Source organism: Puma concolor, unplaced genomic scaffold, assembly GCF_028749965.1.
Source record: "Puma concolor isolate L17-30 unplaced genomic scaffold, mPumCon1.1.hap2 unalloc_scaffold_5, whole genome shotgun sequence".
In the NCBI taxonomy this organism is placed as follows: Eukaryota; Metazoa; Chordata; class Mammalia; order Carnivora; family Felidae; genus Puma; species Puma concolor.
Genome location: NW_028240258.1, coordinates 1,717,215 through 1,734,342, shown reverse-complemented (window position 1 = coordinate 1,734,342; position 17,128 = coordinate 1,717,215). Strand labels below are relative to the sequence as shown.

Below are 17,128 nucleotides of genomic sequence, written 5' to 3'. Positions count from 1 at the left end.
TATGGAATTTTATAAAGAGATATAGGTCTACACTGGCTGGGGAAGCAGGAACCGAAGTAAAAGCATTGATTAAGACATTCAAACCATAACCACAGAATCTGATTACTGATAGAGATTAAGAAAAATAGAGTGTATGGATTGGATCACTGACACACACAAGAATATAAATATGAACAAAGTGTTGTGCTGCTCATGCTTTACGTATTTACATATTGTACTAAACTTTTAAGAATAAATGTTTTAGATGTCATATTTATCATCTGAAAAAAAGGAAAACTAAGAGGCATAATATACTTCTAAAGTTCAGCTCCATTAAATTCATGAGGCAAAGCCAACTGCATATAGGTTTGGTAGCAGATTAGCTAAACTTTATGAAACAGTGTACAGTAGGAGGAATCAACTCTACCTTACTGAAAGACTAACTGAAAGTTATATTAATCAAGACAATGGAGTCTTGCCAAAGACGCAGACTGATAAATCAATAATGAACGGAGTATTACAGGTGCACAGAAGTACAGGCAATCGATTTTCAACAAAGGAGTAACAAAATGATTCAATGGAGGAAGAGTAACTGTCCAACGCTGCTGGAACATTGGAATCCATAAAGGGTACATGACCCTTGACCTAAGTCTCATATGTTATATAAATCAACTCTTCACATGTCCACCAATAAAGAATTATAGAAATTTAAAACTAGGTTTTTAAGTGTACCACTTACAGTCCTTAATTGTTATACTCAAAGAACACAGATCCACAGGTTTAGAACATACCAGTTGCTGTTTTATTTTTAACAAAGGGAATCAAATTAAAATACATAATAACAGCTTGAACCAAGAACTACTTCTTTTGCTGTATTCTTTTTGACACTAACAAGTAATTACACAATACAATGTCTTTTCTTACAATGTGAAACAAGGTGAGAAAAGAAAAGGAGGTAGAATAAAGGCAGAAAAAGCCCTGAAGCACCAAAGTATTTTAAAAATAGAAGAAGAAAAAAGAGCAATACAAGAAAAATATGGAGGAAAAAAAAAGAAACAAAGAGGTATATATGCCTTTCTCAAATTTTATTTGCCCAAGTCTAGAATTAAACTGGGTTGGGAAATCACGCACTCCTTTCTAGTCCCAGTCATGCTGCAGGCAAGAAACTTCTGGGAAGGGGCACACAGGGCCTTAGGAACTGAGCTTAATAAAACGTTGTCTTTAAGACAAGATATCAAAACTCTGAATTGACAAATTCTATATAGGAAACGAAGTCCAGGAACTAGGAAGGTTCAAAAGGCAGCAAATTAAAAAAGCCTTTTTCTGTTTGTTGTCACAACTCTTCCTGCTGAGGGTAGGACTGGTATAGAAAAGGGGTTAAAGAAGGTAAAGGGGCTGTAGGACCAGAATCTTTCTGTTGCAAGCTATTTTGGTTCCCTTTCAAGTTGGGGCTATGGTCTGTAGGAGATGTCAGGAATATATTTTCACTATCTGTTTCTTCCTCAAACTGTTCTTCTTGGCCCTCCTCAAGCTTAATCCCTGAGCTCCGAGCCTTTTTTGACTGCAGCTCTTCTTGAACAAGATCCTTACTTTGCCTACCCAGATCTGTTTGCTGCTGCTGCTGTCGCCGTCGTTTCTCCAATGTCCGGCTTCTAGTCCGATTTCCTTTATGTTCATGCTTCTCCAGCTACAATGACACACAGGCAAGCACAAACCACTTGTAGCCCAGTGGTCAGGCGTGGGCTCCCTGACTGCCTGGCCTGACCATCTGGCCCCGCCCATGACACTTTTCCTCACCTCCATAAGTGTATGGATCCGCTCCAGGTCTGGAGGCTGTCCAGCCTGTAGCAACTGCCAGATGCTATGGTTCTCATCTAGAGTCACCTCAAGCAGATCCCCCTCCAACATGAGCTCTTCGAGGGGGGCCCGGGTTGCCTCAGGCAGATCCAATACAGGGCCAGTCAAGTGTGGTAACAGTGAGGACAGTACCTCCAGGTCTGTGAAGTTTTAGGGACAGGCTGAGTTAGAAGCCTAGTCTTATCCCCAACATTTTGACAGAACCAAGGACCAAATGGGTCATCTTGGTGGGATCCACTCAACAGCATACATAAATCTAGACCTATGTATCTTACCTGATCTCTGCAGAGGGGCTACCTTCTCATGACTAGTCACACCATCCACATTTGGCAGCAACCCTGGGACCTGCTAAGGAAAGTAAAAATGGGTAGGGTAATAGGTAACAGAAAAACCAGATAGTATTTTTCTTGCCCCAACTTCAAATTGTGACCCTTTCCCTCCTGAAGGAGTGAGATATACACTGATAGCACGGAGCAGTGAGGTATCTGGACAGGACAGAAAATGGGACAGGTAGACTAGACCAAGAGAGACTAAAAATTAAAGAATAAACACAGGCTAGAGCCTAAATAGGGGTAGGGCTAGGACACAGAAATTTAAGAGTAAGAGCTGGGCAGAGCAGCTAACCTTATGCATATCCTTGCCACTGCCTTCTCTGAGTAGGTGAGAGGCAGGGGCTGAAGGGTAGGCAGGTGCCTCCTTGCCCCTGGGTTCACTCTGCAGCTGCTGGCGAAGTTCACCCAGCTGTCCCAACAGAGCAGTCACATCCTCAGAGGCCAGAGCCTGCCTGGCACGACCTTGCCAGACAATGGCCCTCTCTGTGAGACACTGCAGGGCCTCACCCTCAGGCAGCCGTACTGGCAGTCTCTGCAAGGCTACCAGCAATGCCAAGATGGTCTCCAGACGTGGGCGCCGTGAACGCATGCACAGTGGACATAAGAATTTGGTGTCCCACTCCCACCAGGCCAGCAGTGGTGATGACGTAGGACTGGGCCTTGAAGAGCTGAGGAGGCGGGGTACTGACACACATTGCCCATGGAACCAATCCTGACACAGGTCACACTGAAGAGTTCCCACCCCAGCTGGCACCTGCCCACACACACAGATGGAGGTTGCAGAAGTGGTCGATGATGCTAGTGGACGGGACTTGGCAGAGTTGGTGCGACGCAGGTGTAGGATACCCTCCTTCTCCTTCTGTTCCCCTTCCTTGAAGGCTACAATCTGGCAAGCCCAGGACAGAGGAAGAGGAGGTCAGCAGGCTATTCCATTCCCTTTTCCAGTGCCTTTACCATCTAACTCACAAACCAAGAAAAATGAGGCTTACAGAGGCAAGTGTCTCCCTATGGTTACCCAATTGAGATATTCTTATCATAATCAGACTCTTCTCCCCGCATATGCCCAAGGTCCTTACCAGAGAGCCTGGGTCTCTGAGGTCCTGTGCAGTCAGTCCTAGCAGCTCTGTGTCAGATCTGTACAAGCCCAACTCCTTCCCTATCCACCGGCTACGCTTGCTGCTGTCTGAGCCAGCATTTACACACGGGCAGAGCACCTGAAGCAGTAGACAGGGGGAGTATGTCCAAGATGCCCCTCCCCAACCCTCTCTGGGTGCCCCAATTCCCCACATTCTCACAATAGCCACGCTAGGGGCACAAGAGGCTGTGCATTATGATTTTAGGCCTTACCTCCAGCAGGGTGTAGCATGAATTCTTTTTGAGGAAGGTCTTGGAGGCTTTCTCCCTCCAGGAGTGTGCTGTCAGTACCTGAAGCTCTAGCTGTCTCAGCTCCTCCAAACCTACAGGTAGGTCACGGCCTATAGCCACCAGGCCCTCCAAGTCATCCAAGCAGGGATAGTGGTCACCGTTCTAGAGCAGGGGCAGGAGATAGCTCAATTAAATTATGTCACAGACTATTATGTTTAGATTTCTACTGATCAACAGTGAGCATCACACTGCATAGTTGTAAGGAATATCCAGGACCTATTCTAAAGAAAACAAGGAATAGCAAACACTTTCTCCCAGAACTCCTACTTCACTGTCATGGGAAAAAAAAAATAGCCCATTCCACATCAACTATTTTGTCTGGTTTGCCTTCTCTGGCTCTCTTCCTTTGGGATAGTCTCTGCTGAGGTCTAGGGCTATGTTTTTGGTTCTCCTTCTGCTATTCTTAATCCTGATATTCTCACCTCTAACCTCCTACCTCTACTTATTAGAACAAGAAAACTGAATTTAAAACGCCTAAGGCAGAATAGTAGAGAATTATGACACAAAGTCCTTACTTGGATCTCATCCACATCAGCAATCCAAGCCTGTGCCTTAGCCAGAGCATCTTTGAGTGCCTGGATGTTAGGCAGGTGAACTGGGATGTTTTCTGCCTCTCGGATTATGGCTTCCAATGTAGCTGGTGGATGCTTCTGTCTACAAATGTTTGGAAAAAGAGGAATCCACCCTTAAACGTTATATACATAGGCAGTTTTGTTTGTTTTGTTTTTGTGGTCCCAGGTTTCACTATCAAAAGCATAAGCAACAAAAAGTTTAAAATAGTAACTGAGCAATAATCCCTCCAGTCTTAGGAATGTTTAACACTGACAGCATGTGATTCTCTTGTAAGTCTGGTCTACTATCTATCACCAGCATGATAAATATTTTATCAATTATTACCTTACAGCAGAATAGTAAATGAAAGGCTGGATGACATGTCATACCAATCCTTTACAGTTTAGCAGATGTTGAACTGGGAGTCTGATTTTAGGGATCAGATCTTAGGATCAAGCCCAAACTCTCAGAACTGGAGTCAGTGTATGTATGGGGACAGGCTGGGCCCCACCTGGCCTCCAGGCAGAAATGAGCCTTTTCTTCCCAGCGCTTTGCAATGGTCAGCAGCTCCTGAAGCTCAGCCCGGGCCTTGTCCACAGAAGGGCTGGAGGCTACTTTGGCACCTGTAACCAAGAGCCCTTGCATGATGACCAGAGAGCCCCTTTGGCCTGAAGGGGCCAGTGCTTGTTTCACCTCATCTAGCCATTGCGCCTGCTCCACCTGCTGCTGGAGCTGATGGGCTTCAGGCACCCGTACACCCAGCTGCTGCCCCCTCTCCAACAAGGACCGCAATAGCCCTACACTGGGGGGCAGTAAGGTCAGGGCCTCCCGGGCCTCAATTTGGTAGGCCTCCACCTGTTCCAGGACATCCTGCAGACATATAGGATAAAGAAGAGACTCTTTAGCCATCCAGATATGCAACCACTTCCATGTGTTCCCCATGTTCTCTCTTAGGCCTTTACACTTATCATCAACCATGTAATGAGACAAGATCTACTTAATATCAACAAAGTTTGTTGGTAATTCCCCCTGCTTCTCCTGTAGTTTATCTCAAATTTACTGTTCCAGGCCCACTTTCACACCATGTTATCTTTCTAGAAAGCTTCCTGAGACCCTAAATTCTAAAAACAATACCTCATTTCTTCCACATTCTCCAATCCCGTGAGCCAGATCATTGTATAGCCCTCTGTTTAGTATTCTGAATTACTTCTGTTTGGGACATTACCTTCTTGAACTATACAGCTATGGCGTATACTGTGATGTAGCTATACAGCAATTACAAAAGAGATAGCACTGAACCACCCTTCTTTACAGCTTCTAAGAAAGATGTATTATAAGGAGCTAATTAGAACAATTAGTTTCCCAAGTTTCCCTACTATCTCAGATTTGCTAATATCTGTTCGTATCCCCTCTTCACCTTGACATCCCCAATATGATGCATGGCACAGGGAAGGCTGCCCATCTGCTCAAGAAGGACTCGTAGCTCAGTCAGGGTCAGTTGTGGAGTTTCTATCCTGTAGGAGTCAGAGAAAAAAAAGACTCATTCATTGAACCTGCTAAGGCCATAGTGCATGCTTTATGAGTAACCCAACTTATTTTTTTTTCCATTTAAGTAGTATCTTTGAAGATCATCTTTATAGTTTAGGCACTATGAGTCAGTAAGTTAAGATGAAAAAAGCTTGGGGACATTCTGTATTTGAAATTGTTAGAGCAGACTGAAGATACCAAAGTGAGGCAATACAAGTTTCTGAAGAAATGTATGCTGTCTGAGGTATCACTAGATAGAAAAATTAAAATAAAGGCAAACATTTCTTTTTGAGAGAACAAAAATGTAAGATGGCCTTTACAAAGCTTTTGTTTTCTACATTTTTTTGAGGTAAGAGTTATAAAGAAATGAAAATGAAGAATAAGAAAACATAAAACTAAAAATTCAATAGGATCTAAGAGTAGTAGTTTTCACAGTAAAGGTAAAAATAAAACATCTGGTAATTACAATTAACATAAATATCACAGGTTTTAAAAAAAAACACAAAAGGAATTAAGAAACAAAGACTTCTGTGATGATGCAAAAAAATGAAAATAGCAGAAGACAGAAATAAGGAGTTGGTTAAGCTGGTGGAGGAGTAAGCTTGCCTCCTACCTTTAACACAGCTAAGTATAAAATCATTCTGAACACCCAAAAAAGTGATCTGAAGTCTGGGAAAACAAAGCTGATGTCTACAAGCGGAAAGAATGACCACCTAATGGAAGGTAGGAACTGCAGACAGTTGATCTGAGGGAGAAAGGAGCCACAGGTGTTGAGGAGAACAGGGAGCCCACAAAGCTGAGAGAGGAGAGAGAGACAACGCAAAAAAGAATGAAAACACTCCCAAGGGATATTGTGGGAAAAGCTGTTCCCCAAAACCACTGACTGGGAAAAAAGGGGAGGATTTAAATACCACAAGGGTTTTATAAACAGCAGAGTCTAGAGTCTCAAGTTTCAGAGGTCAGCACCATCCCAGGGTCCTGCCTGGTGACATTACCAGTGGTCCCCTGGGGAAGAAGGAAGGAGACCTGGGAACAGGCAGTGCATTCCGAGGATCCCCTGGGTGTCAAAAGGAGAAATAGTTCCCCTGCCTGGCGCTGATGTGGTAGAGATGATGGAGACTCTACATGGACAAAGGAACGTGGGAGCACCAAGGAGCTGCTCTGTTCACCGTACAGAAACAAAGATGTTGGCTGAGGCAGCAAACCCTGGCACTGGCTGCCTGCCATGATTTACGAAAAACTTGGAAACCACTATGCAGTACCAAGACTATCTTCTGGGATAAGCCGACCAGCAACAGCACGGCAAGACCCTCCCTCAGAGGATCAGGGTGGGGCCACGCCTTGGTGGTCTCTGAAGCTTGGAGTTTTGAAACACAGCAGTGCCTTACAGAAAACACAGGGGGCTGTGCTGCTGGCATAGACAACTGGAACACAGAGTGCAGACAGGGAGCTGACAGAAGCTGAAACACAGGAGGGTGATGTTTCCTTGTCCAGGAGTGCTTCCTGAAGAGTGGTAGGACCTCCCCCTCCAGAGATGAGAGCTGGACAAAGCCCCTGCTTACCAGCAGGGATCCACCTCAGTGAGCTAAACCACACCACCAAGTGGAGACCAAAGCCTCTACACCAAGCCCTGCTTGCCCCAACCTCCAGACACATCTCCACTAGGGCAAGTCCACCTGAGAATCAGAGCTGCAGGCCCCTCCCCCAGAAGACCAGCACAAACCACTTTGAAGCACTTGGTCTACTGATTATAATCAGTAGCACTGGAAAGCTTCAGCTACATGGGAAATAAGATCTAGTGTCTTTTTTATTTTAATATTTTTAAAATACAAAGTTTTTAAATTTTCTGTTTTTTACTGTTTACTTCATATACATGTATTCTTCTAATGCTATGTTTTGGACTTAGCTTCTTTTAACAAGCCAACCAAAACACAGCTAGATCTGTTTTTTGTTTTTGTTTTTGTTTTTTTTTCTTTTCTGAACAAAATGACAAGATGGGAGAATTGACCCCCCAAAAAAAGGACAGGAAGTAGAAATTACAGCTAGTAATCTAATCAATACAGATACAAGATGCCTGAATTAGAATTTAAAATGACAATTATAAGGATACTAGCTAAGCTTGAACAAAAGCATAGAAGACACTAGAGATTCCCTTTGTGCAGAGAAAAAAAAAAAACAAAAACTAAAGTCTAGTTAGGTCAAAATTAAAACTATAATCAAGTAGCAACCTCAAATAGAGGCCATAAACATGAGTATGGATGAGGCAGAGGAATGAATTAACTATATAAAAAATAAAATGATGGAAGATATGGAACTAAAAAGAAAAGAGAATAAACAGTGACTTATTAAAACTTATTAAAACAGTAACACTTGTATCATTAAGAGTCTTGGAGGAGAAAGAAAAATGGGCAAAAGGTTTATTTGAGAAAATTAAAGCTGAACACTTCCCCAATCTGGGGAAGGACACAGACATTGAAATCTGAGAAACTCCCAATGGATTCAACAAAAACTGACCATCACCAAGATATACCATAGTCAAATTCACAAAATACACAGAAATGCAAAGAATCCTGAGAGCAGTAAGGGGAAAAAAAGGTCCTTAACCTACAAGGGAAGACAGATCAGGATCACACCAATTCTGTCCACTGAAACTTGGCAGGCCAGAAGGAATTCACAGGAAATATTAAATGTGCTAAATGGGAAAAATATGCAGCCAAGAATTCCTTACCCAGCAAGGCTATCATTCAGCACAGAAGGAAAAATAAAGACTTCCCCAAACAAAAACTAAAGAAATTGGAACCACTAATTCAGCCCCACAAGAAATATTAAAGGGGACTCTTGGAGTGGGGATAAAAAGACCAAAAGCAACAAGACTACAAAAGACCAGAAAATATCTGCAGAAACACCAACCTTTGTTGGCATTAATAGCATTAATTCCTGTCTTTCAACAATCACTCTGAATGTAAATGGACTAAATGTGCCAATCAAAAGACACTAAGTATCAGAATGGATAAAAAACAAGACCATCTATATGCTGCCTATAAGGGGCTCATTTTAGACCTAAAGACCAAGGGGAGATAGAGAACAAATGATCATGGTTCTGACAAACCAAAGAAAACCAGAGTAGCCATACTTACATCAGACAAACTAGGTTTTAAAACACAGACTGTAACAAGAGATGAAGTATATCATAATTAAGGGGTCCACCAAGAAGACCTAACAATTGTAAATATTTATTACAAGTTGGGTGCACCCAAATATATAAATCAATTAATAACAAACATAAATTAACTTACTGATAATAATATAATAATAACAGAAGATTTTAATAGTCCACTCAGCTCATCTAAGCAGAAAAACAAGGGAACAATGGCTTTGAATGACACACTGCACTGGCTTGTCTTAACAGATATATTGAGAACATTTCATCCTAAAACAGCAGAATACACATTATTCTCGAATGCACATGCAACATTCTCCAGAACAGAGCTGCATATCCAGAACTGGGACACAAATCAGCCCACAACAAGTACAAAAAGATCCAGATCATATCATGCATATTTTCTTTTTCTAAAAAAAATTCTTTTAACGTTTATTTATTTTTGAGACAGAGAGAGACAGAGCATTAACAGGGGAGGGGCAGAGAGAGAGGGAGACACAGAATCGGAAACAGGCTCCAGGCTGTGAGCTGTCAGCACAGAGCCCGACGCGGGGCGCGAACCCACGGACCGCGAGATCATGACCTGGGCCGAAGTCGGGCACTTAACCGACTGAGCCACCCAGGGGCCCCTCATGCATATGTGTTTTCTGAACACAATGCTATATGAAATTTGAAGTCAACCACAAGGAAAAATTTGGAAAACCAGAAATACATGGAGATTAAAGAACACCCTATTAAAGAATGAATGGGTTAACCTGGAAATTAAAGGAAAAACAAAAAAAGTACATGGGATCAAATAAAAATGAAAACATGATATTGCAAAACCTTTGGGATATGGTAAAGATGGTCATAAGAGGGAATATATTACAATAATGGCTACCTCAAGAAGCAAGAAAAGTTTCAAATACACCTAACTTTAGCTAAAGGATCTGGCAAAAAGAGGCATAAATAAGAGTTCATCATATCAAAAATGGAATAATCTAAGTAACAAATTCCTGGACATACTTTTGGGTATAATTGTCTGTAAGAAAGAGGATTTAAAGAGGGCTGAAGTTAGATGGATTAGAACCTGACACAGATTAATATCATAAATACTAAAAACCATGGCCATATGATATGAGTTATCACTAGGTCAAGGCAGGAAAAATTTCCTTTCTTTCGAAGTAGAGAAGGAAAAGAGGTTGATTATGAAAAGGAAATTCATTACTACTTTTGACCTTTAATTTTTTAAAAAAATTCTCTGAATTTGACAAAATAGGACTTTGAAATATTAATAGTTCCAGCTTTCTTTTAGCTGAAATTTACAAAGCATATGCATATAATCATACATTTTTTAGAAAAATAAACTTATTTATAATTATATACATTTGGCAACTGAAAACTAAAGAAAATGTAAGCCCTAAAACTGTATGTACCTACAGAGCCAATAATTAATTTTGTGGAAACCTGATGCCCTAATTTTATAAAATGTGCTAACAAGTAGGACAGAACTGCAATTTTTGTACTGTATTTTCATTCCCATTGTCACTCATAGTATAAGTATGCTTCTTTAAGTTATCCATGTAAGTTTTGGACAGTAATATGCTCATACATAGAAACTATTAACTTCTACTACATGCATTATTTATGGCCTACCCTTTTTTGTTGTCCATTTTCATATACAACCATCCTTTTTTGCCCTCTTTTCCAACATACCTGGCCTCTTGACCACTGATCAGCCCCAGGACTTGGGAGACACAAGCCTCTGCTTCATTTAGGCAGTTCCTTAATCGCTGAAGTAGTTCATTGTTAGGAAACCTCCTCTCACGAGCCTCAGACTCCAGTGCCCTTAACTCTTCAAAGCCTGAAGACAGAGTAATAGTTGTAAGAGGTAGACAGTATTAGCAAAAGCTGGCAGAGGGTATCTGGGGTGATGAAGAAAAGAAACAGAGCGTGCCCATGGATCCTTCCATTTCTCATCACTTACTGCGCTTCTGGCCATCCTCCACTTCCAAAGCTACTCGTACTTTGTTGGCCCAGTTGTCAAAGGACTCAGCCCGAACCTTCAGCTTATGCAGCATGGCAGGAAGCTCATCCAAGGTGTACCGATACCTAGAGGAAGGGGGCAGGGAAAAACACATCTGGCCCAGCTCTGTAACTTCCTTGATGTCCTCCAAGTAGGCCCCATGCTCACCGCAGATACTGCCGCCTACTAGAGCACTTGCAGAGGTCATTGATGTGGGAAAGGCAGACAAGGCCATCTGGGCAGTCATAGCAGGCCAAGGCTGATAGGAAGCATGTTGTCTTGCACTTGATGCACTGGCGCTCATCATCTGGGAGCAGCTCGAAAGCCTCTCGTTCAGCCTCCGTGATGCCCTGGGGGTGTTCAATCCATATATACTTTAAAGACTAGGAGCAGGGTTGTGGACACCCCACCTCAGCCAACACTGAGCCCTTGTTGTGGGCTCAACCTTGTAAGGACAGCTGTAGAGAAAGTGGAAGAAAAAAATATAAACACATACAGTTTCTGTCTTTCCACTTCAAAATGTATGAGTCACACACGAGGCACAGAATGACTACTCAATTTGTATGTCTCCCTTCCGCAGTCTACTTTATTGAATCTCTAAGCCGTGCTGCCCACCACCCACCTTCTCCAACAGAGCTTTTCGTAAACGTCGCTCCTCCTGCACCATAATGAACATCTCCTTGTGCACAGCCACAGCCAAATTCAGGTCCAACTTCTCTGGGAAAGCAGCCATCTTGCAGATGAGCTCCTCATGGGAGAAGACACAGTAGCGCCGGAGCCGGCGGTAGTGTTCAATGCACTGGCGTCCAGTAGGTAGCTGCAAGTAGTTTAAGACTATGTGTGGCCATCTGCAGCCCACAGTATTTAGCTTCTCCACAATGATCTCTGTCCACATTCTTTATCCCTCTCTATCTACAAGCTTACCACACTCTGGACTCACCCAGTCAGCAGTGCAAAAATTGACAGCCTCAGCAAAATTGTAGCCTTGGTTAAAGCCACTGTGGTAAGCGCGAGGAAATGTGATGACAAATTCTCCTGCACACTGGTTTGTGCGGACAACCTGAAAAGGAGAGAAGGGAGTGTGGCCCAGGACTAAACAGAATGTGGACTTAAGAATGTCTTTGAATTTTGTTATAGATGTGGGAAATGAGTGGAAAAAGCCACAGACTCTATATTCATGTATGTATACCTTACAAAACACAAAAAACTGTGAACTTTAAAAGTGATGATATGCAGAGAAAAGTACAAAGAAAAATTATATGCAGTTGAAGAAGGAAATACGAATCTTCCACAAACATATGATAAAGATTCTTGGGGCGCCTGGGTGACTCAGCGGGTTAAGCTGTGGTAAGCTCTGTGCTGACAGCTCAGAGCCTGGAGCCTGCTTTGGATTCTGTGTCTCCCTCTCTCTCTGCCCCTCCCCTGCTCATGTTCTGTCTCTGCCTCAAAAATAAAACAACAACAACAACAACAGAAAGATTCTTAGCTTCTTCAGTAAATAAACTTTAAAAAATCAGGGCATGATATCAACACAAATAATGAAAGGGATACTCCAAAACCCATCCCTCCAATAAAAGAATAATTAAGTTAGCAAAAAGTATCAAAGTACTTTAAAAATTCTGTAATAAAATCACTAACTACCAATACTAGGAGGATTTTTGATGGAGGAAAAAAAAAAAACTTTTAAATTCTGGTAAAGGAACTCTGTAGTAGTGTTAACTTTCCTGCCTAGAATCCCCCCAACCAGTATCACCAGCTACCTGGGAAACAGTAGTGTCAAAATCCTAGTGCAACTTGCTGGTGCCATGGAACACAACATGCATTGTTGTTTTCAAAGACCTGAGGCTGTGTGTGTTGGCCTGACTGATGGCTCCCAAAAACAACTGGCTCAAAGACCTGCCATTATTTCAACTGCCTCAGAATTTGCCCAAAAGAGAAGTGGACTCCTAGGCTCTGCTGGCTGAAAATATACAAACACAAATGCATTAGCCATAGCCACCTGTGGTAAAAGAGAATGGACAAACAAGAGAAATTCTAAAATGACTGGAAAGGAAAGAAGGCAGAAGAGATACTTGGGAAAACAAGGGCTCTGAAAAATTCACACGTATCCTGGGAATTGAGAAGGCTATATACATGCTAAGAAAAACCTGAGAAGGTATTAAACTCCATCTCTGGTTGACTTTCAGGTTCCACTCAAGTAGAAGCTGAAGGCTAAATCAATATTAAACAGCTTCACAAAGTAGTCAAAAAGGGCTCAAAACAGACCCAAGAAAGACTAGGAGGCAGTTTTGTTTTTTGGTTTTAAGGAAAAGTCCATGGTAACAAACAGGAAGAACTGTGGATTTGACAAGATTACTTCAAGTTCTGAAAAGCTGCACGATATTATTATTCACTGGGGAAATGCAAATTATAGCCAGAAGATATACTTCTGACCACTATTCCAGCCATAATAAAAAAAATTCTTTGTAAACAGGAAAATGACACGGTTGGCAAGGGAAAGAACAGAAGGGAACACTGGGGAATATAAACTGATGCAACCACTATGAAAAATTTTAAATTTTAAATATAAAAATAGCATATGACCCAGTAATTCCACTTCTGATTATATAACCTAAAGAATGAAAAGCAAGGAGTCAAAAGATAAAAAGATATTTGTACATGGATATCCATAGCAGCACTGTTCATGACAGTGAAAGAAAAGACACTTAAAAAAAGAAAGCACAGACTACTTTAAGAAATAATGGCTGAACAAGTCCCAAATTTTGGAAAAGACTGAATCTATACATGGAAATAAGACAAAATCAGGTATAATCAAACTGTCAAAAGCTAAAGACAAAGAATCTTGACATATCAAGAGAGAAATAATTCATCTTACAATAATGAATATTCAGTAAGATTATCAGATTTCTCATCACAAATCTGGGATGTCAGAGGGCATATGATAACATTTCTAAAGGATAAAATTAAAGAGAGATGAGAGGAAGGGAGGGGAGGGAAGAAAAGAGAGAAAAAAGTAAAGAGAGAAAACTAAATAGAAAAGAAAAAAGAAAAGAAAAGAAAAGAAAAAAGAAAAGAAAAGAAAAAAGAAAGGAGGGGAGGGGAGGGGAGGGGCGAGAAGAGAAGAGAAGAGAAGAGAAGAGAAGAGAAGAGAAGAGAAGAGAAGAGAAGAGAAGAGAAGAGAAGAGAAGAGAAAAAAGGAAAAAGAAGGGAAGGGGGAGGGGGAGGGGAAGGGGAGGGGGAAGGGGAGGGGGGAGGGGGAAGGGGGAGGGGGAGGGGGGAGAGGGGGGAGAAAAGAAAAGAACAAAAGAAAAGAAAAGGAGAAAAGAAAAGAAAAAAAGAAAGAAAAGAAAAAAGAAAGAAAAGAAAAGAAAAGAGAAAAGAGAAAAGAAAAAAGAAAAAAGAAAGAGAAAAGAAAAGAAGAAAAGAAGAGAAAAGAAGAAAAGAAAGAAAAAAAAGAAAAGAAAAGAGAAGAGAAAAGACATTAAGACCCTACTAGAGTAAATACAAAACTGAGGAAGTTTATCTCTCATAGATATGCTCTATAAGAAATGCTATAGGAAAATCCTCGAGATGAAAGAGCATTCCAGTACTTTATCTGGTATTTCTATAGACAAATGTAAAAACCAGTATTGTATTTTTATTCATGACTTCTATTTTCTTTGTAACTGGAAAGTGCATAAACAATAAATATAAAACTATGTTAATGGACAAAGAATGCATAAAGATGTAATTTGTTAGAATAACAGAAAGGAAGAATACAGAGCTACCAAGGAATAAAGGTGTTGTTGTTGTTTTTTTTTTTTTTTTGAAATTTACTACTGAAGATAAGTTGGCATTAATTTAAATTACAAAGATATAAATTAAAATAGTAATTGTAATCACCAAACAAACCATTAAGCAATAACTAAAACATTAACAATAAACAAAGGCATTAAACCAATATACTAGAATAAACCAATTAACAACAGAGAAGAAAGTAATAGAATTGAGGATCAAAAAAAGATATGATAGAAAACAACAGAATGGCAGAAATAAATCCTTCTCTACTGGTAATTACAGGTAATTTTAAAAATCACACTCAGAAAAACTACAGAATGAACAGAAAACACTGTTCAACTCTTGTCAATTAGAAACTCATCTGGATAGAAATAGTTTAAAAGTGCAACAGTGGAGAAATTTATTCCACGTATAATGGTGACTAACAGAGAGCTAGTGACTACATAGTAACAGAAAATATAGGCTTGAAGTAAATAACGGAACTGAACGATATACTGATAACTGAGATAATTATATATGGATAAAAGCTAAACTTATCAAGAAGATAAATGAAATACAGAAGAGAAAAATAACACAGAATGAACAAAACCAAAAGCTAATTCCTTGAAATGAATAACAAAACTGATGTACCTTTAGCTACATTAAGGCAAAGATATATCTTTTATATAATTATTATAATTTGAGGAAGATTCAAATTATTTTCTTTTATGTTTAGTTATTTTTGGAGAAGAGAGAGACAGAGCATGAGTGGGAGAGGGGCAGAGAGAGAGAGCAACATACAGAATCAGAAGCAGGTTCCAGGCTCTGAGTTGTCAGCACAGAGCCCGACATGGGGCTCGAACTCACTAACTGTGAGATCATGAACTGAGCTGAAGCTGGACGCTCAACTGACTGAGCCACCCAGGTACCCCGAAGACTCAAATTATTCAAATGAGAAATGAAAGTGGTATACTACTGCCAAGTTAACAGAAATAAAAAAGAGGTAAGAGAATACCATAAAAAACTATGTGCTGAATATATGTGGGAGAAAAAAACATTAGCAAGAAGCAGGAGAGAGGACAAATGGTGCAACTAAACAGCTGTCTGATTTCATTATACATCAATTTTCAGACTTACCTGTTTTTTATGAGACAGTAGTGATGTTAAAGAAGGAAAATCACATGCAAGTAAGAATTTATAGAATGTCTGTAATGGAGGGAAGCCCTGAAGATGCCAAGATCATTTTATGAAGATGGAAAACAAAAACGGACAGGAGTTATTAAAGAAATTGTACAGAAATTGACCTAGACCTTACAGAAGTACATATCAGAAAATTACAGCATGCTGCAGAGATAGTGCACTGCTTTACCTTCTACAGGACTGCTGGCTTTTGCAAAATTGGCTAATATAAATCAATCCTTGATATTCTCAAATCTGAAACCACTTCTTGACTCCAATTTAAGCTTCATAAAATTAGAATTTATACCCATTGATGTTAACAGAAAACCAATCCTAGCCTAGGAGTATCACAGTCCAGCTTTTAACTTTTATGTTACTTAATAACTATCCTTTCTCTGCCTTTTAATGATATACTAGTTCTCCAAATAGGATTGCAGCTTGACCGCAGTACAGACAAGAAAAGAGACATATGAGACTAAACCTGATCTCCATATCAAAATGCATGTAACTTTATTTACTCCAAAGGGAAGTTCTTCCTTATTCCGTTCCCACACTAGGACAGGCATTAAATCTGTTTTGCACCTTATTTCCAGGTACTCACTGGGATACCATGAGACATGAGGGTGTTGGGATTCATAAGTGTGACAAGCTGATGTAGCAGGTCAGGCTGGCTATCAAATAGCTCGGGTGTCAGCCTCTTCATCACCTCCTCCAACTGCTCTGCTGCCAGTGAAGGTACCCCATACCAGGTTTTCGGCTCACCCCTGCTCAGGTAAAGAGGAGACATAGAGTCTGGGCATATCCTTGCACATGGCAGAAGTCTTAATATCCATCCCAGCCATTTGGGCCCAACTCACCAGTGCAGATAGTTAATAGAGTAACTCCAGTGATCCTCAATATGCCAACAAAATGCTGAGAATACCATGCCTACATAGAGCCAGGGAACCTTCATGCCTGAGATGTCTGCATTGATGTGGCACAGAACAGACTGATCAAGCACTGGCATTACATTCAGATTCCAACCACTGGTCGCATATTCCTGTTAGGTAAGAGATTTGCCAGACTAAGAATGAAGCATGATGGGGTGAATGAAGACAAACTAAGCCAGGCACATACAGGAAGACAACTGTATTGTCAGAACATGCTATCTGCTTTGCTTTAGGAGTAAAGACTTAGTATTCATGGTACCTCAGGAAGTATGTTATTTCTGAATGCAAATCTTCTTTTGGGTAGAGAGAACAGTGTAACTCAAAATATTAATTATTCATAATCCAGATTAAAACTCATCTGCCCTGATGGGGCACCTGCATGCCTAGTCAGTTAAGCATCCGACTCCAGCTCAGGTCATGACCTCAC

The 17,128-nt window shown here is 40.8% G+C and overlaps 1 protein-coding gene across 4 annotated transcripts; it reads right to left on the bottom strand.

The window, feature by feature from the left end:
• Positions 1 to 758: 758 nt before the first annotated feature.
• On the bottom strand, positions 759 to 16,846 carry KDM5D (lysine demethylase 5D). 4 transcript variants are annotated; one of them, XM_086696592.1, is made up of 16 exons: positions 16,630 to 16,845; positions 16,374 to 16,536; positions 11,778 to 11,897; positions 11,460 to 11,654; positions 11,006 to 11,187; positions 10,799 to 10,923; positions 10,528 to 10,675; positions 5,563 to 5,659; positions 4,657 to 5,015; positions 4,109 to 4,247; positions 3,516 to 3,695; positions 3,245 to 3,382; positions 2,461 to 3,054; positions 2,112 to 2,184; positions 1,777 to 1,976; positions 759 to 1,666 (listed from the first exon to the last, which is right to left on the bottom strand). In XM_086696592.1, exons 1-16 carry the CDS (start codon positions 16,776 to 16,778, stop codon positions 1,313 to 1,315), a joined length of 3,216 nt encoding a protein of 1,071 aa, XP_086552718.1. In that variant the 5' UTR covers positions 16,779 to 16,845; the 3' UTR covers positions 759 to 1,312. The 4 variants fall into 4 exon arrangements, with proteins under 4 accessions (XP_086552718.1, XP_086552719.1, XP_086552721.1 ...); XM_086696593.1 differs by having other exon boundaries at positions 2,112 to 2,181; XM_086696595.1 differs by lacking the exon at positions 2,461 to 3,054 and having other exon boundaries at positions 16,630 to 16,846.
• Between the last annotated feature and the right edge of the window lie 282 nt (positions 16,847 to 17,128).

What these genes read in the sequence shown, in the direction of transcription:
- KDM5D (XM_086696592.1), bottom strand. Translation starts at nt 16,778, where the DNA reads ATGCCAGTGCTTGATCAGTCTGTTCTGTGCCACATCAATGCAGACATC. An exon ending in ATCATATTGGGGATGTCAAG is followed by an intron (nt 5,016 to 5,562) that starts GTGAAGAGGGGA and finishes ATATGTCTGCAG; the next exon opens with GATGTCCTGGAACAGGTGGA. An exon ending in AGCCCCTCTGCAGAGATCAG is followed by an intron (nt 1,977 to 2,111) that starts GTAAGATACATA and finishes AAAACTTCACAG; the next exon opens with ACCTGGAGGTACTGTCCTCA.